This window comes from Streptopelia decaocto (assembly GCF_964273445.1).
Source record: "Streptopelia decaocto genome assembly, chromosome: 7".
NCBI classification, from domain to species: domain Eukaryota; kingdom Metazoa; phylum Chordata; class Aves; order Columbiformes; family Columbidae; genus Streptopelia; species Streptopelia decaocto.
Genome location: NC_138661.1, coordinates 51,897,225 through 51,924,498, shown reverse-complemented (window position 1 = coordinate 51,924,498; position 27,274 = coordinate 51,897,225). Strand labels below are relative to the sequence as shown.

At 50.6% G+C, this 27,274-nt stretch overlaps 2 protein-coding genes and 1 long non-coding RNA gene across 4 annotated transcripts in view; all 3 read right to left on the bottom strand.

The window, feature by feature from the left end:
- The window catches only part of LSP1 (lymphocyte specific protein 1), a 54,740-nt gene extending 35,845 nt beyond the window's left edge, over nt 1-18,895 (bottom strand). The window contains exon 1 of one of the 2 annotated variants that reach the window (XM_082057471.1): nt 18,742-18,895. In XM_082057471.1, coding sequence (XP_081913597.1) covers nt 18,742-18,821 — 80 coding nt within the window. In that variant the 5' untranslated portion in view covers nt 18,822-18,895. Of the gene's footprint in view, nt 1-5,911; nt 6,056-18,741 lie in introns of those variants that run through there. The other variant, XM_082057472.1, reaches the window with a different exon arrangement.
- Nucleotides 18,896-19,696: 801 nt separating this feature from the next.
- On the bottom strand, nt 19,697-21,628 carry TNNI2 (troponin I2, fast skeletal type). The gene is made up of 5 exons (XM_082058292.1): nt 21,482-21,628; nt 21,074-21,202; nt 20,574-20,663; nt 20,255-20,431; nt 19,697-19,943 (listed from the first exon to the last, which is right to left on the bottom strand). The coding sequence occupies exons 2-5, from the start codon at nt 21,194-21,196 to the stop codon at nt 19,845-19,847; spliced, it is 489 nt and encodes a 162-aa protein (XP_081914418.1). The 5' UTR covers nt 21,197-21,202; nt 21,482-21,628; the 3' UTR covers nt 19,697-19,844.
- Nucleotides 21,629-23,654: 2,026 nt separating this feature from the next.
- Nucleotides 23,655-25,753, bottom strand: LOC309442434. The gene is made up of 2 exons (XR_014184613.1): nt 25,401-25,753; nt 23,655-23,689 (listed from the first exon to the last, which is right to left on the bottom strand). It is a non-coding gene; the product is annotated as an uncharacterized lncRNA (long non-coding RNA).
- Nucleotides 25,754-27,274: the final 1,521 nt, after the last annotated feature.

Genomic DNA, 27,274 nt, shown 5'->3' with positions numbered 1-27,274 from the left:
ATCATCTATGGAGAGACAAAACACGCGGTGTGTGAGCATGATTTCAGATCTCACGGTTTGGCTTCCCATGTTAATGGCTCCACAGAAGGTAAAGAAGCAAAGGCCCCATCCTACAGAGGAAATAATTAGGTTTCTCACCCAATCTAATTTTCTGACTCGTTTTCTTCCCCTGAGCCTTTTCATCCTCAAGATTCAGTCCCCCTTCCCCAACAGCATTATTTGCACTTCAGACTCTATGGTGTTGCAAAGACACATAATTATAGACACTCTCTTATTTGTTGCCCGTGCAGCAGCCATGCTTTGGAGCCCCTGTTCTGGGCCAGGTCCCACATTGTGCTAAGAAGGGTGCAAGCAGCATGCAAGAAAACTGTCGTTTCTCTCCAAGAACAGACCACAGCTCACTTCCTAATGACACCCAGGATTAACCCACGGGCTGGATAAAACCCAAATCAGCTGAGATGAGAGTGGCAGCTCTTCTAACACACATCCATCCATACGCACACTTCACCCCACAGCTGCAGACCCCAGGCATGCACCAACAACCCAGCAATGGGGAGGTGACCACGGCAATCCACCGCAGCACTTAGCGGGAGCAGAGTCAACAGAGAGGCCTGATAATCCAGTTTCGAGGAGCGGCATAGCTGATTTACAGAGAGGCTGATTTGTAGGTTAATTAAACAGCCATATTCTTTTGTGAAACACTCGAGGCTTGATAAATAGAGGGAGAGTAAAATTCCAGCAGGAGCAGATAATGAACTGAATGAATCGACATGACAGGCGCTGGATCTCTATCTTATTTATAGGAATTCATTAGAAGGATAAGGAAAAACAGACCACAATAACAAGATAAAGTGGCTAATGTTTAGAGAAGGCTTTAAAAAATGCAAAGTCTTGTGAGTATGTGAGGGATCACCACTGTTAACATGCTACAAAAGGGAGAAATCTTTCCCCAGGCATATCCCTATAGAGAGACTATGCCAGAAGAGGCAACAGGCAGGGCAAAAGAGGGGAAGTAGATAACCCTGCAATTGCCTATTCTTCCCTATGTTTTTCCCAGGTAATTACTTGGCCTCTTGTGCTCTTCAGTCCAAGGCAAAACCCTGGGCTTTTTTCAGCCTCCAACCTTTCAGATGTAAATGGCACGCTCCTGCAAAGGGGTCGGTGTCCACTGGTGGCAGGCAGAGAGGAACACAGAGGGCTAATCTTTCCAGCCCACCTTCAGGATAGGATAAGCTGAAGGATGTTTTCCAGAGTGCTGACTCAGCACCTAAGCCTGCAGTGCCTCTGATGCAGCCCACTGCTCTCCAGCACACACCAACCACCCCAAAGCCTGGCCTATGCTAAATCTGCCAGCATGGTCCACGGAAAAGCCATTTCACATAAATTTGGCTCCTGGGACTGATATTTGCGTGACAGCAGCCAGGGACTCCTGCTCCACATGTGGGCATGGGCCACTTTGTCTGAAATGCTGAGGTTTTGTGTCAAGGACAAGGCTGGATGGTCAAGCATTGAGACTCAGCTCTTCAACCCAAAATCCGCAAGACTTTAACACTGGTTTCAGCTCAGCTATGGGACGGCCTGGGAAGCAGCTCCCTTGGCTGAGCAATGCTCAGAGAAGGTAAATCCCTGGTTATCCCTGCTGATGCTCTGCAGCAGGAGCAGCCAGGTAAATCTTGGCATCACACCAAAATCCCCAGTGCTCATGAATGTGAGCAGCCGTTTTCACTCTTGTGCTCCAGGTCACCGATGCACTTGGGCATATCAGAAGAGCCTACACAGTGTAACCGCTCTGCCTGCAGTCACCTTGGGACAGATAAAAGCAGAGCACAGCAATCTTGACAGCAATATATCTTCAAGCCAGGAGCCTCAAGTCACTCACAGACTGAAGGAGCTTGTGCCTGCACCCAGGCCAGCAGGGCTTGCAGAGCCAGCCCCATGGCTGGGCGTAGGAGGGAAACTGCTCTGCAAGAAAGTATAACTGCAAAATAGGATATGCTGTGCATGGAGCAGATCCTGCCTTTTCTCCTGTTGATTCCTGTAAGCATTAGTGGAGTTATCCGGGCATAACTGGTTAATATTCGAGGATCACCTCCTCCAAACTCAGGAGTGATGCACCTCAACAAAGAGGAAGTCTGGCACAAACACCAGGAGGCCTGCACGGACAAACTCAAACAGAAAAAGGAAGCCTACAGAGGGTGGAAGCAAGGGCAGGTACCCTGGGCGGAATATAGAGAAACTGAGCAGACAGGGATCAGGCTAGGAAAGCTAAAGCCCTGATAGAATTAAATCTGGCCAGGGATGTCAAGGGCAACAAGAAAAGTTTCTGTAGGTATATCAGTGAAAAAAGGCAGACTAGGGAGAATGTGGGCACTCTCTAGAAGGCAACAGGAGACCTGGTCACCCAGGATATGGAAAAGGCTGAGATACTCAATGACTTTTTGCCTGAGTCTTCACTGCCAAGTGCTCTAGCCACACTGCCCAAGTTGCAGAAAGCAAGGGCAGGGACTGAGAGAATGAATAACTTCCCACTGTAGGAGAAGATCAGGTTCAAGACCATCTAAGGAACCTGAAGGTGCACAAGTTCATGGGATCGGATGAGATGCATCTGCGGGTCCTGAGGGAACTGGTGGATGAAGTTGCTAAGCCACTTTCCATCATATTTGAGAAGCTGTAGCAGTCCAGTGAAGTTCCCACTGAATGGAAAAGGGGAAACATAAACCCCACTTTTAAACAGGGAAAAAAGGAAGACCTGGGATACTACAGGCCAGTTAGTCTCACCTCTGTGCCCAGCAAGATCATGGAACCTATGCTAAGCCACATGAAAAATAAGGAGGTGATTGGTGCCAGCCAGCATAGCTTCATTAAAGGCAAATCATGCCTGACAAATTTGGTGGCCTTCTGTGATGGGGTTACAGTATTGGTGGATAAGGGAAGAGGAACCAACATCACCTACCTGGACTTGTGCAAAGCATTTGACCCTGTCCCACCTGACATCCTTATCTCTAAATTGGAGAGACACAGATTTGATACATGGACCACTCAGTGGATAAGGCATTGGCTCAAAGGTCACACTCAAAGACTTGTGGTCAATGGCTTGATGTGCAAGCGGAGACCATTGACGAGTGCCATTCCTCAGGGGTAAGTATTGGGATCAGTGCTGTTTAATATCTTTGGGGTTATAGACAGTGGGACTGAGTGCCCTCTCAGCAAGTTTGCCAATGACACCAAGCTGTTTGCTGTGGTCGACATGCTGGAGGGAAGGGATGTCATCCAGAGGGACTTTGACAGGCTGGAGAAGTGGGCCTGTGCAAACCTCATGTAGTTCAACGAGGTCAAGTGCAAAGTCCTGCACGTGGGTCAGGGCAATCCCAAGCACAAATACAGGCTGAGTAGAGAATGGATTGAGAACAGCCCTGAGGAGAGAGACTCGAGAGTGTTCATTGATGAGAAACTCAACATGTCCCAGCAATGGCTGCTTGCAGCCCAGAAAGCCAATTGTCTCCTGGGCTGCATCAAAAAAAGTGTGACCAGTAGGTCAAGGGAGGGATCCCATGTGGACTACTGCATTCAGCCCTGGGGCCTCCAGCATAAGAAGGACATGGAGCTACTGGAGTAAGCCTGGAGGAGGGCCACAAGATGATCAGAGGGCTGGAACACCTCTCCTATGAAGACAGACTGAGAGAGTTGGGGTTGTTCAGCCTGGAGAAGGCTCTGGGGAGCCCTTATAGCAGCTTTCTTGTACCTCAAGGGGAACTAAAAGAAAGCTGCAGAGGGACTTCTTAGAAGGGCATGTAGTGATAGGACAAGGTATAATAGCTTTAAATTGAAAGAGGGTAGATTTAGATAAGATACAAGAAAGAAATTCTTCACCCTGAGGGTGGTGAGGCACCAGAACAGGCTGCCCAGAGAAGTGGTGGATGCCACATCCCTGGAATTGTTCAAGGCCAGGTGGGAGGGGCTTTGAGCAACCTGGTCTAGTGGAAGGCGTCCCCACGTCAGGGGGTTTGGAACTAGATTATTTTTAAGGTCACACAAACCATTCTATGATTCCATGATAAACCTGGATGAAATCTGTCACATATCTTCACACCCTACCTCCCTCCTCATTTGCAAGTGGGACTGGAAAACACAGCCACAAAGCCAGACCTCAGCCAGATTAAGTGTAATAACCCCGCACAGGACAAAAGTCATCCCAGAGTTCCTATGGCAAAAGTCCCTGTGAGTCTCTAGAGCACCAAAAGTCCCTTATCCACAGCAGGAGGAACTTGGAGCCACTATTAAGGATAAGAAAAGACCTCTGGCTTGGGCTGTGCTGAGGATGGATCTTCAGATGACCCTTTGGTGTGTATGAAGCACCATTTGTCTCCCCTTCCATCTGCCACTCTGCAAAATAAGTTGCCACACAGCTGCACTCAGGTGATTCCCACCCCAGTTCATTTGCCTGGCCCTTCTCAGTACTAGCTGGCCTCAAATCTGAGCTCATCCTTGCCTGCTGCACACCCACATAGAGGTTTCCATACCTCTCATGAGCCCCTGACCAAGCCCTGTTCTGAAACAGAGATCTGTATACCAAGATCCCAGTCCCTCTGGGCTGAGACCAGGGAAGGAGTGCAACAGGCCAAACAGGAGATGAACAAAGAGGAGTCAGCTCCTCCTGCCCACTTGCCATCCCAGGGGTCCGTGCAAGCAGTGGGAGCTTTTCTGACGACTCCCCTGAGTCCAGAATGGGCCCTGGAAGAAGGTCAGAGAGACTGGTTGGCTGTAGCAGCCAGTTTCCCTTCCAAGGCAAGAAACTCATTCAAGGTGTGAGGTTTAGAGGTCACATTACCAGCCAGGGAAATCCCAAACTGACTGGAAAAATGCCCGTCCAAATAACCCCCACACCTCCACCTTGACATCTTCCACATCCCAGCTAGGATGTAGACCAGCTGATACTGGCAAGCACAAGGGAGCCCAGAGGTGCCTAAGACATGGGATGCAAGTCCAGCGTTCCCTAATTGCATCTCTCACCCCTCCAGCTGCTCAATTAGACATGAAGAGGTCAGGAGTGCACCTCTTCTGCCCAGTCAGAGCCATCAGCATGGCACAGAATAAGCTCCCCCAGAATCGGCAGCCTGAGGAGGGTCCCAGAGACCCACAAAGGAAAGCAGCATTTCCAGCTCCCACTGAAAAGCCCCCAGGGAAAGGCAGAGTGACTGTGAGGAAGGGAATCCTAGCACTAGCAGACAACGTAGCCATCCTCCCCAGCTCAGCCCTGGCTGACAAATGGGAATAAACCCAACTGAAGCGTCCACCTCCCTGCCCTGGCAATTCTGCTCTGAGAGAAAGGTTCAAAGCACTATTACGATCAATTAAATCAAAAGAGCAATGTCAGCTTGCAGCCCTGGGAGGATCTGGCCCTTTACATATCTCTGAATTGAAAATGCACAGCACAGCATGCCCAGCGTATGCTTCCTACAAAAAAAAAAAAAAAAAAAAAATCCTTTTTTCTAGGCAGAAGCCTTCAGTGCTCAAGGGGCACAAAAAGACACATACTGAGACATCCCTTGCGCAGAGAGAGGCGGGAATCAGCCGGCTCAGGTGAGTGTCACAGTACAGTTGTGCCCAGTTATTTCAGTTGTCTGCTCCTGGAAAAGCCATCAGTAAGTTCAAATCTGCTTTTCTCATCTTGCTTTTGGGGAGGATGGGGAGAGGGGGGGTATCTATTTTCCCTCCTCCTAACGCATCGCGGCTGCTGGAGAGCCGGGGTGAGGAAGAAATTCAGCTCATTTAAAGGGACATGAAGACGGTCCATCCGGAATACAGTTCCTTTCGTCCCCCAGTACCCCCAGCCGCGACCCCCGGGCAGAGGCGCGCCCCTGCAGGCAGCAGCCAGCCTGGTCCGGACGCCCGCGGGCAGGTGGGCTCTCACCTGATGAGGTTCTGCAGGCCCTGCTTGCTGGAGTTCCTCCTCAGGATCGCGCTGGTCATGGTGGCTACGGCTGAGCGGCAGGCAGGGTCCCGGCTGCCGCCCCCTTCCCCAGCGCCGCAGGCAGCTGCCCGCCCGCCCGGCGCTGCGCGCTCCCGCGTCCCCCCTCTCCGCCTTCAGGAAGTTCTGCAGCTGGTTTCCTTTTGTTTCTGCGAGCCCCCCCTGCTCCACACCCCCGGCTTGTCTCCTCCACCTCTACCTCCTCCTCCTCCCCCTCCGCGTCGTGGAAGTGTCACGGGAGAATCTCTCGGAGCGCAGCCGGCGGCGGGTCCCGCAGCACAAAGCCCGGCGCTCCTCGATCCCCAGAGAGAAGGGCTTCCCCCCCTCCCTCCTCTGCTTTAACCCTCTTCTGTCCCTCTTTCGTCTTCTCCTGCCCCCTCCTCCTTCCTTCAGTCAGTCCCACTCCCCCATATTTCCTCCCCCCGCCTTTTTTTTCCACCTTTACCACTGCTTCCCTTATTACACAAAGCAACGTGGGAGCAGAAACCCAGGTTGGCAACTTGCGCTCAGCGGGCTGTAAATCACTCCTGCTCCATTCACAGCAGAAGCCTCCAGTGAAGGGCTCACCTCCAAACAGTCTCTGCATGCCCAGAGATGAACAGAGAGCCACAATAATGCAAGAGAGGCTTTGTGCTTGGAAACACTGCACCAGAGAAAAATGTTCTCCTGGGATGGAGATAGCAGCTGGATTCTGGGGGAAGCCAGCCCCAGGCAGGCAAGAAGCATGCAGTCTGGTTCTGCTCTCAAACCTCCCCCTCACCTGCTCAACTGACCGACTCTCCCATGCCTCAGTTTCCCCAGTTGTCGAACTGGGCAAGAATAAAAAAGTCTGGCTTGCCTCCATGAAACACTGATATTTCAGGACATTAAAGAGGTGTGTGAGTGTTTGATGAAGAACTATCAACACTGCCACCTGCTAAAACAAAATTACCATCTGCCATGCATTCAGTTGAGTGTTCTCATGCTACCATGGACCAGTACTGGGGATAAAAAAAAAAAAAAAAAAAACAGTCTTTTCTTCCCTAACCTGCATCTCCTGCTCCACATGTGTTTTTCTGAGGGGAAGAGATCTTCTGCTATACTAAACCAACTGGCACATGGACTTGCACCCAGCAAGTTCCAGCCCTACCTTATACATCATGGCGCTCATGGCATGGCCTGTCCATATTCCCCTACAGTAAGTGGGAATATTCCTCTGGCTCTCTCCAAGATGGGAACCATTATGATGGGACCACCCTGCAAAGACCCTCACCTTCCTTCTGCTTTCAGTGCCTCTCATCTCATTTACATGTTCTGTTTTAATTACTTCTGCAAAAATGTTTCTTGCTGCCTGGTAAGCTGAAATGGAGAAGTTACCCATGAAGTACACCCAGAAATCTCAATAAAAAGGAAGTACGTTAAAGCCAAATCAGAGGGAAGTGTCTGCCTTCCACTCCATTATTTCTTCATTTCAAAACACCTTATTTTTTTCTGCAGGTATTTACTAACTATCCCCTAAATGATCAGGAGCAACAAAACTCACTAAGCACGGACACTGATAATGACCTCACTCGGTGGGCTACTCAGATGCTGTCACACTGCATTTTTTTTCTTTCTAAATTTGGTGAGAAAATGCAAGAGATCCACCACAAAGGTCTCTATTGCTCAAAAAGAGCCTGTCCCAGCCGTGCAAGTACTTACAGGAGTAATTAGGTTTAAGCATTTGAACAATCCTACTGACTTCACCACAATTACCCACAGAGTTGAAATGAAGTATGCACCTACAGGGTTTTCTTTTTGGAGAGAATCAGCCCAAACCTGCCACTGATTCCCATGGTCCAAGTCAGCCAAGGATGCAAGACAGAGGAGTCCTGGCAGGCAAAGACGTATTTAGCAGCCATGGGCCAGCAACAAGTGAGGGCTGAATGAAATCACAGCAACACCCTTATTTCAGGCAGAGATGCTGGGCGACCTGCAGGGTGCTGGCAGGGGCAAGGAGGAATGCAGCCGCTGTCACTAGGAGAAAGCAGGAGCTTGCTGAGTGTGGGAAGGGGAAGAGGTGATGGCACACCACTACCTACAGTGATGAGATCCTCTGTGTAAACAGGCAGAGGGAAAAGCTGTTGATTCCCCCAGGAAGAGAGCCTTGCTTCCACACCCAGGTTTGCCTTCTGGAGGATGCCAGCATGAGCTCCTCATCTTGCAAGCACTTGACAGACTTCCAACCTAAGCCCAGGACTGACTGCCTTTGAGAGATGGGGGCCTTCAGTGAACAGGGCTGACAAAAACCATGCTCGAATGATGAAATCCAGGACAAGAGAGAGGTCATGACATTAGCTCTTACTGGTCTAAGGTGGTAAGGTCATTTGGAAACACCAGAAGTAAAGCAGTGAGGAAAGGGGTCCCTCCATTACAACAGGCAGCCTGCTGAGCTCTGCATTGCTTCTGGAGAGAGAAATTCCCGGTACTGAACTCTGCCTGGAAAATCCTCCTGCCTTTACAAGGTGGCTGTGCTGCTACTCGACCTCAGGGGAATTCTCCCTGCCCTTCTTCCTGGCTTTCAGCTTTGACATCAGATATGACAAGAAAACCCATCCTTCCTCCAGCATTAGCAGGGTCCTACAGGACCACAGGGAGAGCAGAGCAGGACCCTCTTTCTAAACTCAAAGTTTGCAGGAAGGGAGAGAACTTGTGCACTAAGTGACATGTGGACAGATTCACTATCCCCATCTCTGTGGGGCACAGAGCATTTAAACCCACTAGTCAAAAGCACAAAGCCTGGGCCTAAGGGACCAAGGAGAAAGAGCAGTGCAGGAGAAATCCCACACCATCAACTTGCAGAACAGAGGCGTCTTCTGTCCCCTCTCCTCCCGCACTTGCTGCCGAGCCCAGGTGCATCAGAGTCATACCATGTATCCAAGAACAGTAAGGTCAACATCAGTCCCACAGCTGCTCATATCCTTTCACAGAAACAAACCTCCCGGTCCCACCAGGAAGTGGGTAGGAGTGCAGCGGACACAGGAAGAAAAACAAAGAATTAATTCATCTGCTATTTTTTGGCACAGTTTAAGCTAGGAAAACCATCATAAATCTCTTCAGCAAAACTGCACCCCACTACAGGAGCAGAGATGCCTGGAGCACCCAGAAACACTCCACAGGACACCAGAGAGCTTCTTAGAGCTCTTCCCAGCAGCAGGGAAAGCAGAGAAGGTGAAACGCCAGGGGGGAGTGAGTCTGTCTCCATTGCTGTGAGGAGGAGGGCGGGAGTCCCAGAGAGATAGGACCGCACCATTTCCCATTAATTACACAATCACTCTGCTATGTAGAACTAGTTGCAAAATCAGTTGGAGGCTAACACATGGTCTAGGAAAAAAAAAAAAAAAACAACCTCTAGTCCTGCTAGTAAAGAAATGCAGCCCGAGCAATTTTCTCCAATATTGCAAGGATGTAAAGCACTGTCAGTTTAAGTCCCAATGTACAGCTGCTTCAAAGGCCAGTCCTTTATAGGTGCCATCAGCTGCCCGTGTTATTTTCAGAGGTACATGCCTGCATGTCAGTTGTAAGATCCCACACAGAGAAGATGCTCCTGCAGAAACAGCCTCACCTTTACAGCAAGGACTAAGCATTCGTGTCTCAGTCAGAGACCCTGCACTTCCACCAGCAGCCCCCCTAGGATGATGGAGTAGATGGGGGGGTCTGTCTGTTTTGCCTTTTAAGTGATACATCCTTCCCTCTGCCATCCCAAACTTCTCTCCCTATCCCAACATCTCCTCAACCTCTCTTCACCATGCATTAGCAATCCCCTCTTTGAAACCAGCCTGGTGGACATCAGCAGTTGCCCAGCTCCCTGGAAGCCTCAGTTCAGAGAGAGGTGCACACCAGTTGGTACATCAGCTGCGTAGATTGTGTGGTTTGCACATTAGCCTGATGGATAGGGTTTGCCCATCTCACCTTCATCCCTAATTCCCAATTAGCTCAGTCCAGCTTACTATGCCAGCACTCACTTTTGGGCAGCCAAATACAGAGGCCAAAACAGGCAGCCAGAGATAACTCCAAGGAAACAGGGTGTCTAGCAGACAAAAGTAGCATGTTGTCTCCTTCACACCATAACAGCTTGTTACAAACTCCAGAAGCGTGCTGTCTGGAGGGCAGAGCACCTCATCTGTGCAGTTAGCTCAGGGTGCAGGGAAAGGAGTCCAGTCCCAATAACGCTCCTCAGCAAGCCTTCCTCTGCCCTGGCCATGAGTGGGGAGGGGACATTCCCTAGCCAACATGTGACCCCATGGGTGTTGAGGGACGGAGTGCGGTAGGCAGGAGTTGTCTTGGCTCAGAGCTTTTGTCTGGCCCATGCACTCAGAGGACTACCATGAAGAACATGTATAATTGTGGGTTGGGTCCAAAGAGTCAATAAACACAATCTCATAATAAGTCTGCAGTTCTTGGCTTGGGATCAGTGATGACTTTCTTCCTATGATATCCGAAGAGGCAGACATGCTAGAGGGAGAGGAAGCCTGGTCTAGAAGGAGCACCCCTCTTCCTCTAAACCACCACCATCCCTCACCCTCACACAGAATGGAGGAGGGACCCTCCCTGTGAGGCACTTCATGGGTACATCCCAAAATCTAAAGCTCAGTGAGAAGCAAAGATGCAAACTTACAAACCTTATAAGAGAAGATGCTTTTGCTCCAGGGGTGATACAAATGAGCAAAAAGGATGAGGAGATCAAGGGAGAAGGAACCAAAAGGAACATCTGAAAACTGGATTTTAAAAAGGGGGAAGAGGAAAGCAAAGAAAGGTAGTGTAAGCATTAACTGGGCAGCCCAGCATGGTTAAAGGAGATGAGAGCCCCTGTTGCTCTGGGTGCTGTGCAAACAGAGAGAGATACCACCTGAGTCACTCTGGTGAGCTACCATCTGGGTTTTACAGACCAGGTCCAAGGCCATGTGACTCAGCAGAGCTCTGGAGGAGCGCAGCTAGTCCAGCACGTTGAACCAGCGTGGTCACTGCAGGGTGCACCGTATCTATATATAAGGTTAAATCAACAAAGCCATTGGGAAAGAGACAGGAAGACAAAACAATGGCTGCAGATAAGACACTCCCAGCCCACACAGGAGGGTCATTACAGGACAAGAGAAGAACTACTGGCCCTGTGGAGACTGCCTCCGTGTCTTTGGGATGCCTCTCCACCTCAGGGCTAAGCAACAGGACAAAGGGCTCCAGCCAAGATGAATAAGCCATAGGCAATTGCTGCCAAGAGGTTGTATCCCCACCAGCAGACACTGTAGGAAATGTCTAAAAAAGGCCTTCTTACAGAATCACATTGCCTTGTCACTGGTCTTTGTTCACCGAGGTTTGGAAAGCTGTTGAATTAATTTGAACTTTGAATGTCCATTTAAAATAAATGGAATGGCCTTTGCTTTGGCTAGGTGGATTAGACGGGCACTAATGGGCAACTGAAAAGATCTTCAGTCATCTCCCGATATCTCCCAAGTTCAGCGTAAGAGGAGCACAACCTATAATAGAGGGACCATCTTCCTTCACCAAGTGGCATCTGCGTGATATCTACAAAGCATAACCCAAAGCCAAGCAACACATTTCGTCGACAGGCTGTAGGATAGTACCACTGTGTGAGTACAGCCTTATGCTCCAGCCACACTGCTCAGCTGACCAGCACAGCTTCCAAGAAGTGAAATACAGCTTCTTCCTGGTATAAATTTATTAGCTCATCTGCAGCTGGCTTGAGGCTTTGATGTAGCACCACATTATGCAACACAAGCAGTTTTAGCAGCCATTAATACTTTCCTCACACTGCCAGGCTGGTTACTCCAGCTGGGGCCAGGGTAAACTAGTGGACAAGAAGGAACCTCCAAGCATCATCTGACAGTTCCTGGTGCCAAGCTACACCCTCACTTCAAGCTGCACCTTGTGCTGGGGAAAGGCATCTGATCTCAGCTTGCCAATATCCATCCATGCCTCCCTCATTGAGCTGGGCAAAAGACAGGATCTGTTACAAAAGGGCAAGCAAGAGTACCCAAAAAGCCTGAAGACCAACACTTGCCTCTGTCAAGGGGGAAGATACTCATTAATGCTACAAAGTGAGGCCCAGCAAAAAGTTAAGATGATCTTTTCTGCACAGGGGGCAGCTAAGCCTGTATGCAGGAGATGATGGGAACTGGAGCAGAAAAGCAGCAGAAGAGACAAATGGCACCCCAAGGAAGGGGAAGTCCCACCACAGCAGGGGTGCACAGCCTATATTTCACATTAGTCTGTCCTTGAGGACAGCTCAGCTCAGACACACTGCTGTCAGCTCCTGATACATGAAGCTAAATCACAACTGCAAGGATGCACTTATTTTAAGAGGAAATAATTATTGACATCAATTTTATTGGGGGAGAACTTTGCCCCTCCCAAGGAGCTGACAGTCATGATTGTTTGGGGTCTGTCAATAGTTCAGAGTTTGTCAATGTTAATGGCTCCAGAGTAAGCTTTCACTGGAAGGAAAAGTGCTTTTGCAGCAGAAGAGCACATGCATGTACAAGCACACAAAAAGATATCATATTTTCAAACTGTCTGGCAAGGACTTGATAAAAGGCATTGCACATACTGTGTATTTAGCTGAAGCAAGCAACAGATACCTAGAGCTGGGAGAGAGACTTCTTGGTAATGCAGAATTAATCCCTAGTAAAGGATCTATTTTCAAAATGAGCGTGTAAGTGAAAGAACTGGAGACCTCCAGCTGATGCAAACCAGCACAGCCTTATGGCAGACAGTTGGATGGTACTGATGTACACTAGAAAAAGCATTTGGGCCCACACATCTGTGGCATAGCAAGAGAAATCAAAATAATCTGACTTCCAAATAAACCAAGTCTTGCATATCTCAGAGTGGTTGCTCCCAGGTAGCTCCAAGTTTTTAGACCACTGGATGCTCATCACAAATCAAGCTAATAATAGAAGCCCACTCATTGCCATTTCCATTCATTAATAAATTCAGCTGGGACAGCTCATGTATTTTCCCCTTTAGCCATGTATTCCCTGGACAGTTATCAGACACACCAGGCTGGTGTGAATCACCGTTGATCCGCTGAGAGAGGGTGAACACAAGTCGCTCCTGGGTTTAACACTCACCCCATATGACTCAAGATGGAGCTATCATCATCAGCTCTGCTGCCAGCTCCAGCAGCCCATCCCACAAGTGACTTGTTTAAAGCAGTAAATAACAGAAGATATTTCATCCTGCCTTGCTGCAAATTCTCCTGCAGAGGATGGGGACTGCCAGCCTGCCTGCTCATGCTGTGCACAAGCAGCAATGGAGACCCTAGAAAACTGCTGCAGACCTGCCCGTGTGAAAGACAGCTCTGAGTGCCGAAACCTGGGATTAAGACACTCCAGAGGCTGCCTCACACATCTGGTGTGTGTTAGAATGGATACACTGGCAAAGAAAACACACAGGGGCTCCAAGCAGGGATGGTTAACCCATTTGTGACTGCGCCTCTGTGGAGCACCCAGACAGGCTGAGGACTGCGAGATATCTGGCCAAGACTCAGGAGAGGTCAGCTCAAATCTCAGCAGTGACCTGTGCTTCCTAGGTGATATTGAGAAGCCAGGGGGCAATTCAGGTGCCTAAACACAGGTGTCAAGTGCCACTGAGCATGCCTTGGGTTACAAAAGACACCTGCCAAGGTCTGGCAGTTCTCACATGGGTCCAACAGGAAACCACTTCTTCTGGGTACCCAATCCACAGTATGCTAATCCTACAGTTAGGGCATTTCTTCCTAAACATCTCAACCTCACTTGTCTGGCCTTGCAGTAGAGATAGCCTGTCCTCTTTGCCACGAGGCAGTAGGCCATCAGGATACCCACAGAGCACCCACCATGGTGACACCCTGGCCTTGGTTGAGTGCTGTAGGTGCTGCTCTCATACCAATCATATTGCAGTCATGCCATGCATGACAGCTGCCTTCCCAGCATGTGCCGCACCTCCTAGGGCATTTTTTTGGCCCATATAACAGATTAAAATGATCCAGAACACAACCTGGGTGAAGAGGCCCCTGAGTCCCTATCATACAGATACATCACTGTATCTTCCTTTCATTGATGTACATCCTCAGGATTTCTCCTTATGAAGGGCTTGAGGAGAGCAGAACTGCCTCATGAGAACCCTTTCTCCATGCATTTGGCTTCAAATGATGCCAAAGTACCTCCTCAGTGAGCCCAAAGACTCAGCCTGATGAGGAGCTTGTTGGACTCATATTAAGGGAATAGGAATTGCAGCTATGAGAGGTCAAAGCTACTGCACAAACTGGGTTACCTTGGGCAGAGCAGAGCCCTCCCCTACCTGTGCCAGGAGAGCAGGCACTGTCCTTCCAGACAGGTTCGCATAGCTGGTCTGTACTGGCAAGGCTGCACATGAAGACTGAAGCGAGAGCAGCAAAGCGTCATTTCCTCCGAGCCTCTGAGGGTCACAGCAGGTTTGCACTGCCAGTCAGAGCCAGATTACAATCCCCAGAGCCTGGCAGCCACCAATCCACCCCAGAGTCTGGGCAACAACTTTCTTCAGGCCAGGATTCCCAACTCCACCCCCAAAGAAAAGCTGTTCCCAACACACACTGACGAGGCCTCAGTATGCCTGGATGCGAGTCAGTGTCCCAATGGAGGCAGCAGCTAGGCTGGATGGGTGCCTAACTGGAGCAAGCCCAGCTCTGGGGAGAGCCCTGAGGTAGCAAGGAGCCCACTCAGCCACCACACAGACCCCACAGCCAGGCGTATGGGTCACAGGGGTGACGGATGCGAAGGGAGGATGCAGGCAGAGCATCAGCCTGGGCTGGGTTAGAGGGTCAGTTGGGGTCAGAGCAGAGGGGCCCAGCATGCCGAGGTTAACCACTTCACTGCCACAGCACCAGCTGTGATACCTTCTACCCTTCCAGTTACTGCTAGGAAAAGGGCTTTCAGATTTTGGGAAAGGCCTGAAACCCTCTGAAGCAGCACACCACACAAAACCCAGGTGTGCAGGGAGGATGCCAAGACCAGGGAGGTACAAGAAACTCTCTTTCCTCCCACCTTCCCAAACCAGCCCTCCACACACCTTGCACTTCTCAGCCATACCCATGGAGCAGCACTTGTCCTATTTCAGTTGCAGCAAACCTGGGAAAGCCCATGCAGCTTAACCCACATGGGCAGCACAGCTGCAAACAGACTCTGATCTAACCCAAGGCCAGGATGCCACCCTGTCCCAAAGTGCCATCGTATTCCCTGACAGCAGCTTGCCCTTGGGGACACTGCCACCCTGGGGGGTGCCTGCCTGCTCCATGGAAGCGGTAAAGCCCTGCCATGTCCCAAAACTCTGCCTGGACATCTCCGCTTTCCCCTTTGCTGCAGATCTATCAGTGCTCTTGGACAAATCAGGCTGAGCAGAGCTCGCCCTCTCGTGGGGTGCAGCCAGGAAATGCCTGGGCCCCCCACAGCCAGCGGGGCCGGGTGCCCCGGGGTGCAGGCTGGGCTGCACCACTTCCTCCAGAGGAACTGGAGTCCCAGCACCACCTTGTCCAGCAGAAGTGCTTTATCACGCCACCCCAGCAATGCAAATCTGGCAAAACCTCCTCCTAGCAGCCCCCAGGATAGTCCCCTGGACAGCCAGCCCAGCCTTCCCCACAGTCAGGTCTCTCCAAAATCCAGGCACAAGGGATTCCCACAAGCTTCAGAGACATTCTTCACCCCAAGAGTCTTAAAACAGTCAGCCCTCCAGCCAGCAGAGAGTCTCCTGTGGTTTAAAAAAGTAAAAATCAAATAAAGGCTGCTGGGCAATCCCCTACTTTAACACACACACCTCCAAACCCATAGTTTTACATTGAAAATAAGTTCAGAGGTAAGGCAAGCCAGGCTTTTTTTTTTTCTTCAAGGAGAAAGGGGCAGTGGAGGCACCTGATACCTCCCTATAATTAGAGACAGGTCTGTATCCCTAATGCCGCTGCCAGAGCACCTATATCCAATTTTGAGACACTATAGTATTGCCCAACTTCATTAAATTATCCATCTGGCCCTCCCTTGTTTATTTCCCTACTATTTTTCCACTTTAATGAGCCCAGCTGGGTCAAACTGTGACCGGTTACTCCTGAGCAGGGATCAGTCACCCTTCCAGCCCTTCCCTAAGGAATGCAGTGCACCGAGGGCTCCAAAGACTCTCCGCGTATCAGTTTTCCCAGACAACCGCCTTCCAGCCACGGGTATACTTAGCAACAGCAGTCATCCTAGCAAGGACCCTCGAGACTCCTCCAAGGATCTGGAGAATTCAAGACAGCTGGGGACAGACATGGCAAAGGAAAGCCTGGGGCTTGCTGGCACAGCAGAGCCTCTCCCCAGGCAGTGACCATACATGGGCCGCCAAGGGCTGCCTGCAGCTCAAGGGGTGGGAAGCCCCAGAAGGATAGAGACAGGGGAATTTGGGAGAAGCCAATCTCTCATCTCAGACCCTATATGCAAGAGAAACTTGCCTGAAGACTGCAGAGCTCTATGAAGAATCTTCTGAGTAACATACTGGGTTATCTAGCCTTGCTATAAGGCAGGCTTCTCCCACACCTCAGGCTCCCAGCCTCCCTTTGTCAAGGCAGGAGAGTTGACTCCTTCATCCTGAACCACCATCAAGGAAGGACAACCCAAGCAGCCACCTTTCCATCCTCTCATCCCCCACTTTCTCGTTTCTTTTGAGAATGCTTCAACTAAGGCCCACAGTGCAGTGGTTTACTATATAGCAATTCCAGTTCATGGAAAGTAACATAACATCAGTTTGGTTTAGGTGGTGATACAGTAGTGTCAGCAAGACTTTGCCAGCATGTCCTGATTTATAGGGGGAAATGGTAAACTATGTCTAAATTAGGATTTCCAGGACATTTTCTAATGCAAGCTCGTCTTCTATGTACCCTGCACACAGTTAAATAGGTAAGGTTCGTCGGTTAAGCAAACCCAGCACCCTTTTTCTCCCCATATCTACTCACTGTGCGTTTATACTAGGGAGCCTTGGGATTTACTTTCCTTGCAGTTGCATCACAAGACTCACTGCTCACACTTCCAGCATGCCTTAAGCTGTCATAGGAACACTATCCTGACTCCATCCACACAGGTCAGCCTGAAAATATTTTTTTCCTCAAGGAGAGGAGATCAGAGAGCTGAGCTAGCCACAGAGTGAGAAGAAGTAGCCCCAAACAGCAACTAAATGCTTCCTTCCTCCATTTTGGGAGTGGAGATCACCAGAGTACAGCAAGCGTTTAAATAGTGTAAGTAAAAGCAGCAGAAGTTTAGAACTGCACGTGAAACTGTTACACAAGTTGGGAGGGAAAGTAATTCTCCATATTTTTAAAGCAAAAAGGAAGTTATTTTTGCTCACTACTTTTGCCCTCAAGTTTCATATTTCATTACAATTCTAAAATGCAGGTAGGGACGAAGGGATGTGCCACCCTGCCATCATTATTCATATACACAATTTTTAAACATGTTTCTGAAGACTGTAAGAGTTGGAGTGCTACAGAACAGACCCCTCCAGAGACCCTCTTATTTAGCTGAGACTCCAGCAAGAAACAGAGAAGAGAACAAACTGCCCTTGCCCCACCAGCAGCCCCCACCACTGGCCTTGGCTGTGCCAACACACCTGCACCTGCTGCAGCAAAGGGGGAGCAGGAAGAATCAATTGCCTTGGGCTGCTCCCAGCATCTGCTCCTTGCTCCTGCAAGGTGAGCTGAGCCTGCAACGGAGGCACAGCCAGGCTGGAGCAATGTTGGGAATGTCACAGATCACGCTGGGAAACCCCTGCACTCCCCCAGCAGCCAAGGCTTCCCCTTTGTTTCAGCAGAGAGCCACGCAGGGAGCCTTCCAGCAGCTTTTCAAGCTTCCAGTCAAGTCTTCAGCCAAGGCTAATTGCTGTCATGTGTCAGCCAAAACACTTATTTCAACCATTAGTGACAGGAGATGACACACCTTTCTCCTCTCACTGTCACTCAAGGGTTTTTCTTTCCTATCAACAGTAACAGCGCTGCCTTTAAGAAGCCTTGCGGAGAAATGCTAATGCGAGCTTTGAAGATGGAGGCGAAAAATCAGGCAACCCCGAACTCCCTGGGTGCTCAGCCTGAATCCAGTCCAAATCTGAGTACTTCTGGGTGATATACCTTGGCCAAATCTCTGTCTGCCTCCGCCACAGACAGATATGGTCTCTGCTACTGATCTGTCGTCTTCTATCCCCTGTGGAAAGCTGTCTGCATTGGAGTGAACAGACCCCAAATTTTACAATCTCTGCTGATAAAGCAACAAAGCAGAGTGAAGGCACGGGGTGATGTACAACCTTACAGCAACCAGCCTGAAACATTGCCAGATTAATTCCATTAGAGACACAGAGGACACAGCAAGAAATCAGATGTGCCCAGCCATTGCTGCTAGAGGAGGCAGCTGATCTCCACCCACTGGTCTTAAAGATGGGGTTGATTTCAGCTGCAGAGCTGGTCCAGGTTACCAGACTCCTTGCTGAGCTTGCCTGCTGCTGGAGCTGCAGTTCCCCACTGGATCACCCCCCTCCCAAGGGCTTTGAAATTCAAAGGAGATGAGACCCTTAGAACGCTGAAGTCTCTCCCTAGCTGGAGGAGCTTGTGAAAAGCCTTCCGGAGCATCTGACCCATTTCAGATTCATGGGTCATCATGGTTTTGGCCATGCATCATCCTTTCCCACCAGCAACTCCCCAGTTTCCCAGTCTCCCAGTTTCCCAGGACTGGAAGGCAGTTGTGGTGTTGGGGAACTGGGATCCCAGACCTCACCTCTCGCTCTCCCCAGAGGATTCGTCTCCCACTTGGTTCACACCTTCCGCACCCTCCTGGCAGCCCTCCGAGTCTGACATCTTCTCCCCTGGCCAGCACAGTGGCCCCACAGACAGCTCTGGCGCGAGGGTGCTGCCGTCGTTTCGCTTTCCTGTGCACAGCAGAAGTGAGCTGTGCCGGAAATTTTGTGGGCTGAGGGTTTGGGGGGATGGGTGAGGGGCAGAGGGAAGGCAAATTTGGAGGGTTTTTTGTTGTTTTTTTTTTTTAAACCGTTGGGAATATTTTAAGGTTTTGTCTCTGCCAACACCTCAAAATAGGGAAGTTCTGGGCTTACCCAGGGGAAAGCAGGAGACACAGACATCCCAACCGTGGTAAGGACAGAGGAGTGACTCACTACTCCACCAGCTGCCCATGCCAGTTTGGGGATAGCCAACATCTCTATACCACAGTGCCCTACAGTGCACTGGTACCAAGGTGCTGCAGCAGGAGCTGCTGGGGCTGTCCTGACCTGGTGCCTCTCAAAGCCTGCTGGAGCCGAAGGGTCTGCTCCTGCCCTGCGGCTGTCACCCCTCACCTCCCTGCCCAGCTCTGCTCCTTCCCCACAGCTTCTTGCTGTCACCACTGTGCATGGGGGTTCTGCAACACCTCCTGGGGCTTGGACACTCATCTCTTTGTCTCTGCCACTAGTGAAAGACATGGCCAAGAGCTGGTGGTACAGCCTGGCAGGAGGATGCCAGCAGAGCATGGTGGCACAGCCTCACCCTTTCCTGCCTGTAACGAGAGGGATGAGCATCTCAGCTTTGCTGGAATCAACAGCAGAGAGGTCCCCCATCCCCGCAGCATGGCCCCCACCAAAGCCTCCCCATCCCTACCAGGATCCCCTCAGAGGGGGCAGACCCTGCTGTCACCATGGCATGGATGAGGGTCCAGACCCCAGGCAGGCAACACCCGCCTCTCCCACCAAAGCTTTATTTACACCACTGCTGCCATGACGCAGCTCTTTGCAAAACCAGAGAGGAACAGCATCCAGCTGGTGAAACTGAGCCGGGAGGGGGATGGCAGGGAAAGGTGGGGAAGGAGGATGGGTATGGAGAGATCAGGGCTTAGGATTCGCCAGCCTCGAACATCTTCTTTCTGCCCTCCATGCCAGACTTCTCCTCGATGTTCTTCCTCCAGTCGCCAACATCACGGAGGTCCTTCTCCTGGGGGCGGGATGGGTGCATGGGTGCAAGCAGTGCCCTCCAGGGTGACAACCCACCCAGGCAGGGCCCTTTACCTGCCCACCCATGGAAAACCCCGTGTCAGCTAGAGAAACCCAATTCCACCCAAGCAGTACATTTTTGGGGCTGCACCCTTGTTTTTCAACATCATGACTGACAGAGGAGGAAATACTGAGCAGGAAGAATGCTATGGAGAAAGGCTCACCCTCAACCCTCTCTGTCACACAGGGAGGCATGAGCCTCAAAAAAAGAGGCCAACTCCTGTATGGGCACAGGGGAGAGGGAATGGGTACCTTCTCCGTGTCCTCCTTCTTGACTTGCTTCAGGTTGGCTCGGAGGTCCATGTTGACCTTGTGCTTGGAGCCCAGCAGGGCCCGCAGCATCGCATCAGCGGACATGCGCACCCTGCGCAGGGGTGGCCTCTTGAATTTGCCCCGCAGGTCAAAGAGCTTCTGGCTCAAGTCTTCCAGCTGCAAAATGACAAAATGGGGGGGGGCAGAGGGAGTTTCAGGGCAGAGGGCATGGGTTTCGTGAGATGGACCCAAGTGGTGCAGGGAGGCACAAAGGATGGGCTGGAGACTCCCCTGAAGGTTGTCTCTGGGGGAATCTCACCTCCTTGGTAGTCTTCTGTAGCTTCACTTCTGTGTCATACCTTTCCTCATCCACTGACTCTATCTTGGCATGAAGCTTTTTGCACAGGTCCTGGGAGGAAAAGCAGAGAGGGATGTTGACTGCTAGGACCCACACACATGATTACTCTCTTCTGACTGCTCTGGCTCCGAAAGAGCACAGTCCAGAAGACCAGATGGGGCCAAGACCAGACGGTGAAGTGTGGCTTGCAGGCCAGCTCCCAGTCTCCATGCTGCTGGCTTCAGGCAAATGCTGCCTCAACATGTTGTTAGAAACACAGCTTTCCTGCCAGCCAGAGCCCTTTTTTTTTTTTTGCAGAGACACCCCAGCTGCCTCACAGGCCAGTTCCACATCCAGCCAGCTCCAGGGCCCCCAAAGGTGAGAAGGAGGTCAAGATGGGAAAGACTTAAATCCACCAGGTTCACTGATGGAGCCAAATCCTTTCTTCTCTGGCACAGTGAAAGACTTAAAGAAGTCTTTACCTGAAGTTCCTGCATGGATCCTGGGAGTGACAGAGGAGGGCAATGCTCTGCCAAGTAGTTTTGCTTTTCCACTTCTTTAGCAGCTTGTTCTTTTTCTATTTCAGAGACAGCAAGCTGGAGCATAGCACTCTGGAAGGCAGCAGAAGGATGGTCAGCACAGGGTGAAGGCAAGGGAGGAGGGCAGGGGGGGCTGGCAAGGGAGAGAGAGCCCTGATGGAGAGGCAGCTTGGGGAGCTCCACATCAATACCAGCATCTCCAAGAAAGGGATACTGGCAAGGACTCAATAAGGAGTGGGGAAGAGCATGGGAGGCCTCATACAGGAGGGAAAGTGCCAAGAGCTGGCTGGCTCGGAATGAGAGATAGGATGGTTGGGACACATCTCACTCAGCCCCAGCAGTGCCACATACCTTCAGGTGCTGCCGACGGGCAGTAGCTGCCCTCCTTTTTTTCTGCAAGTGGGAAGAATAAGAGAAAAGCAGGTTATCGGGTGCCCATTCCCCTGCCCATTCCCATTCTCCATGCAACCCCACAGTCTGCCGAGGACCTGCAGCCCTGCCAGGGAGCTGGCTCCAGCTGGGATGGATGGGTTAAGACACAGCTGGTCTCCAAAACAGCGTCACTCAAATAAGAGGGTTCCTACTGAACCCAGCTTTGCTAACCTCAGGTAGTTAAAACCTGCAAAGTTCCTCCAGAAAAGATAATGAGGATGATGAACTTGAAGATATGCATATAAAATATCATTTCAAACTTGGCTTCTTGGTACTTTTAACCTTTTCATTAATTCCCTCTTCATGCAGATACGTGTTTTGCTTTGCACTCAGGCCAACAGGCCTGACAGCAGTCGAGAGCTGTGGGATGTCTTTCTGAACAGCCCATGGCACACCTGGTGAGAATGATGGCCAGGCAGGTGAAAACATGAAGGCTGTGTAATTTCTTGGAGCCAAAAAGCCCAGCACAGGTGTTGCTGGAGGTTCATCACAACTGGAGGACAGACACAACTACAAGATCTGCAGGCCTGGAGGCTGCTCTGGCCAGGAGAGGTGGAGGGCCACAAGGCTGTGGCTGCAAGACGCAAGCCAGTTCCCTCTTTCCTGGGATCCCAGGTGAGAAATAATTTGGGGAGCCTGGAAGACCAAGCCAGCCTTTCTGTACCCGTGATGTGCTGGAGCAGCAGCAACAGGTCTCCTGTTTGTAAAAGAAGTCATAACCTTGATGTGCCGCTGCATTGCAGCTGTTTCCTCAACATTTTGTCCAGAAGACCCAGTAAGGCTGACTGTGGTTGAGGCAGGGGAAGTGCACCCTGACATCTGATACGCTGTGGTGGAAGAGTAGAAAGCAGCATTTGGGTGTGAGTCTGTGTTGCATAGAGGAGGAAGTGGATAAGGACCTACAGAGTGAAATGTAACAAAATCTGATGTTTTGCATATGCAAATGGTGCTAAGGCCCTCCTGACAGGGCCAGAAGGCTCTGCAGGGAAAAGGCATCCAGCTCAGGGATGCAGTACACCATTAACTGGGAGGATTTTGCTCATATGAATCTGGGCATGGTCCACAACAGAGCAGATCCCTTGAGCATTGTTAGGCCAGGGCTTATTCTTTGTCTGAAAACTGGTACTGCAGCAAAAAGTGCCCTCTCAGCCTTTTCCAGGGGCACTGGCTTTGATGGGAATAAAAGCACTTGTTGGACACCAGCATCATATTGTAGAGTTTCTGTGTGTCCCTGAAATCCTTTTTTCTTTCAGTGAGGATAAGCTTGAAGTTGTGGTGTTCTGGACATATGAGGAGATGCCAAGTAGAGATGAAGAATGGAGCAACCTGCTAAGAGGCGATATGGAGTGACAAAGCCACACACAACTGTCCCATGCTTTCCCCTGTGTTTCCCCAGCCACCCCCAGGCTTTGAGCCCAGTCCTGCTCTGGCCCTGCCAGAAACCAGGGAGAACTTGCTAAGGATGCAACCTTTGTCCCACTTATGCTCCCCTGGACCCAGGTCTCCCTGAATCGCCTTTGAGAAATGATTTGGCAGCCCTCAGTGGGCAGAAAACACGGGGCTAGGCAGGGGAAGAGGGAGAGGATGGTAAGCCAAAGACTGGATGGTGGATGGGTGATGGAGGAAAGGCGGCTCTGGACCACTGCCTTCCCAGCACCATCTCGTGGCTGGCTGGGGAAGCAGGAAAAGGAGGGGAAAAAGCATCTAACTCCAAACCAGGAAGTAGTAAAGACCTTCAAAAGGGATTTTTCCTCTCCTTCCCATCTTTTCCAGGAGTCAGCAAGCAAGCCCTGCCATTAACCACCCTTCCCCACACCCAGCAGCTGCTCTTCATAAGGAGGAATGGTGAAGCCAGGACTGATGCCATGAGCATCGCTAAAGGAAAGACCTCAGCAAGACACACTTACCTCTTCACTGTTCAGGAAGAACAAATGGACAAGGAAGGAAAAGAAGAGAAAGGGGAAAGGGGAGAAAAAGGCAGTTAGCATCTAAATTGGAAACAAGCAGAGGAATCTTAATACACACAAAAATTTGGCTGTTGAACAAAAGTTTTTAAATGCCAACAACATATTAGAGTCAGAAAAAATGAGAACTTACTCAGACATCTTGTTTTAGATGGTTGTGAGCCTGCAATGAAAACCAAGAAAAATGGTTCACAATTATTCATGCTGGTGGTGACTTTCTTGGGTTGAAAAACAAAGCCAGATTCCATTAGGAGGAGGGGAAAAGAAAGAAAAAAGAAAAAAAAAAGAGGAACAGGTTTGCTCTTATTTCTCAACTTCTCCAAATTTTCATCATATAGGGAACTAGGCTGCAATTTGTGGACGAGAGCCAAACATGTACCTACTCATATCCACACAAACTTCAGCATTAGGGGACTTCTGGACTGGACCAAAGGGTACTGGGCCAGAAAAAGAGATTTGTGACAGTAATTCCTGCAGTTATATCTCTTGTTTGACACCCAGGAAACCATTTTATGCAGAAAGGAGGATAAGAAAACAGCTATTTTCAGTTTACTGCTTCACTTTGCCATGCAGTCTTGCCCCACTTCATGAACAAAAAATACCCCAAATCCTGTGGAGAGTTGGCAGTGACCCCAGGTGACAAGGAAGGACTTCAGAGGATGCTGATGTCAGTATTTGCATCCACTGCATGTGGCAGAGTAGCCTGTTGCAACAGCCTCAGCACAGGTGACATAGAACAAGGTTGAAAGCTGTTGAATTGGCAAAGGCACAAAGTTTCCTCAGACAGTTCCTTGCATTTCCTTTGAGCAGAAATTTTATGGGTACAACGCAGCATATTAGGGAAGAGATGGAAAAGCACCTTTGTTTTGTTGTAAATTATTTCCCCATAAACAGAATTTTACTTTTCTAGTAGAGTGGTATCTCCTGCTTGTATCTTCTAATGGAAGGATGCAGGAGTGTTGGCCAAGCTCAAACTAAGCTGGTCCTTTGCAGAGCAGGCAAGCCCCCAAAACACAGCCTGCAAACCTGGGAGGCTCTGTCAGGAGGTGAAGTGTTAATGGGGGCTCAGCTTCCAGGGCCAAGGAAACTTTATCCTGGAAAATGTGCAGGCCCATCGCATTACTTTAGGGAGGAGGGGGGAAAAGTGCTTCTAAAAATGGTCAGGGAGCTGCAGAAGGAGCTGCAGCTGTCTCCTCGGACGGCAGCCTTTCCCTGGTGCCAGCCCCCGTGACTCAGGGAGGTCGGGGCGACACGAAGCAAAAGCCACCGCAGGTGCCTGGGCTACAGCTGAGGGACAGGGCGGCCGAGGAACGCCAGCTATTTTTACTGACATCCCTGCCCCACGCATACACGCACCCACTTCAGCAGCAGCGACGCTGCAAGTGCCGAGGAAGCAAGGGGACAACACCAGGCTGTAAATCTGGATGTCAGTCCCTGTCTGAGGGTAGTTTTTGGGCAGGAAGGCACTGCAAGGACCGGGTTGGGAGCTGGAGGAAGGGGTGTAAGTAGGAAGCATCACTGAGTTACCACAGGGAAGGGTCCCACGCCCTGGGGCCCTGGGGAGGTCAGTGTTAGGGAACCTGCGGATTTGCTTGCCCTCGCTACTCAAGCTGGAGAGCAGAACCAGCCATGGGAGGGGAAAGCATGAAACCAAAGAGAAATAAGGCCACTGGAAAAGACAGAGAGAGACTTTCCAATGCACAGACCATCTCCAACAGCCAAAGTGTGAAGAAGGTTTTATTAGCACCCCCGTTTCTCCCAGCAGGTCACCCCCACCTGGTGTTTATCTCCGTAAAACTCAGGTGAGTGAATCTGCTCCCCCGTCACCCCCTAAGAGCAAGCTGGGTCATTAAGAGACATGCAAAACGGCTCACCCAAGTCTGGACGAGAAAATCAGAAAGTCCCGCTGGCTGGACAGGACGGACTGGCGAGCCGCAGGCAGCTGCTGAGTAAGGAGGTATAAAAGGGCTTCTCGGGTGGCTCAGCAGAAAATCCACCTTCTTTTAAGGGCATGGAGACCTTCTCAGACCAATGATGTGCAAGAGTCCCCTGTGCACCTCCCTTGGCTGGGGCAGGCCAGGCAGGCAGCCCCACAGGAGAGGGCAGCCAGAGAAGCCGAGGCGTGTGGAGGGGAAGGACATCTTCTATCCGTAGGGTAGGCAAGCGGAGCCACCCAGAGGGGCCGGAGAGGGGCTTTTCCTCAGGAGTGCCGAGCAGGGAGCTTTCCTCCCTCTCTTCCTCCCACCAACCAGCCACACTAGGTATGGCTTCAAGGCTGGTGGGAGCCCAGGCTCCCTGCACACAACCACCCACCTGTAAGGCCTCTAATAAAATTTCCCCTTGGAGACACAGACAAGGGCACAGCTCTGTTTGCCTCCAAGGACTTGGGAGCAGCTCAGCCCTTCAGGAATGAAGAGAGGAAAGAGCCTGCACCCCACAATCAATTGCCAATAGCATGTGCAAGAGCAATACCTGAGCAAGCCATCCATCGCTAGCATGTTTTTTTAACTTCACTTACCACACAGGAAACATTTGCAGTTCCTCCCCATGTGAATTATTACAACGCAAATAGTTTTTTAGAAAACAAACTTGGGCAGCCCCAAGGCTCACTGCAGCACAAGGACTGGGGAGAGACCACAGAGCACGGGGGAGCAGCCCCACATTACCAACAAGAAAGGTAACCCCACTGTTGGATGACCCAGACCCATATCTCCATGGGTCTGAAAGAGAGTCAGGTGGAAATGTAGCTGGAAATATTTACCAGCCCCTGTCACAGCACATGTAGTGTGTGTGTGTGTGAGGATCCCATGGAGACAGAAACCCAAACAGCTCTGCCCTCCTCCCCCAGCCCAGGCGCTCCCTCGCCTTTCAGCCGGGGGTTTTTAGGCTGATTCAGACATGGCCCTGACAATATTTTCCAGGCGTCTCTCAGATCTTTAATAGATAGCAGCAGATCCACTGTTGCAGGCTTCCTGTTTCACCACCTTTAGCATCATGCAAGCAATGCTGCAGATGCCAGCGAAGGAAGAGCAAGTGGGGCTGGTGTCTTGCTGGTGTTTGCCCTGGCAGCAGGTGGAGGATGGAGAAAACTCTAGTGTGGGCCAGGCTGGATCCTTTCAGGATTTGTCCCTCTGAAATGTCAAGAGGTAGATGGTTTGGGTAGCGAACATCCCTGTGTCAGTGTATGCTGGCCTGTAGACCTGAGCTATCCCCTTTCAAATCCACTGTAAGACTCCTGGAAATGCACAGTGAACATGTGATTCAGCAGAGGTTTGGGCTGGTTTTGCCCTATTCTGGGCTCTCATGCAACGGCTGTGGGTCAGCACATAGTGAAGGAGCCAGGCTTGGGAAGAGCTGTAACGAGGATCAGCCCAATCCAACCCTCCTCCCCACTCACCTCCTGCACATCCATGTCCCCCAGATTGCGAGCTCTCTGGGAGACAGGGGTCTTCAGCTCCAGGCAGACCTAGAAAACATGGAGGTTAAACTCCAGCAGCTTCTGCCTCTCAGGAACAACCCCTGCTGCGGCTGCTGAAGAAGGCTCATTAGTAGAGGCATCATGGCACCCATCTCCCATCTGGACTTCAACAAAAAACAGTTTGGCAGAAGGAATTTCTGCCAGTTTCTCATAAAACAACAACAACAACAAAGAGACCAAAGCAAACACATTTGCAGACAGACAGCAGCCACTCTCAACAGCCAACAGCCATAATCACCCATTCAGAGACAGCTTAGCCGCTTCACTTCT

Coding starts and splice junctions, on each gene's coding strand:
- TNNI2 (XM_082058292.1), bottom strand. CDS start 21,196: ATGCTCCAGCTTGCTGTCTCTGAAATAGAAAAAGAACAAGCTGCTAAA. Junction 20,664..21,073: donor GATCCATGCAGGAACTTCAG/GTAAAGACTTCT, acceptor TTTTCCTCCCAG/GACCTGTGCAAAAAGCTTCA. Junction 19,944..20,254: donor AGAAGGAGGACACGGAGAAG/GTACCCATTCCC, acceptor TCCCGCCCCCAG/GAGAAGGACCTCCGTGATGT.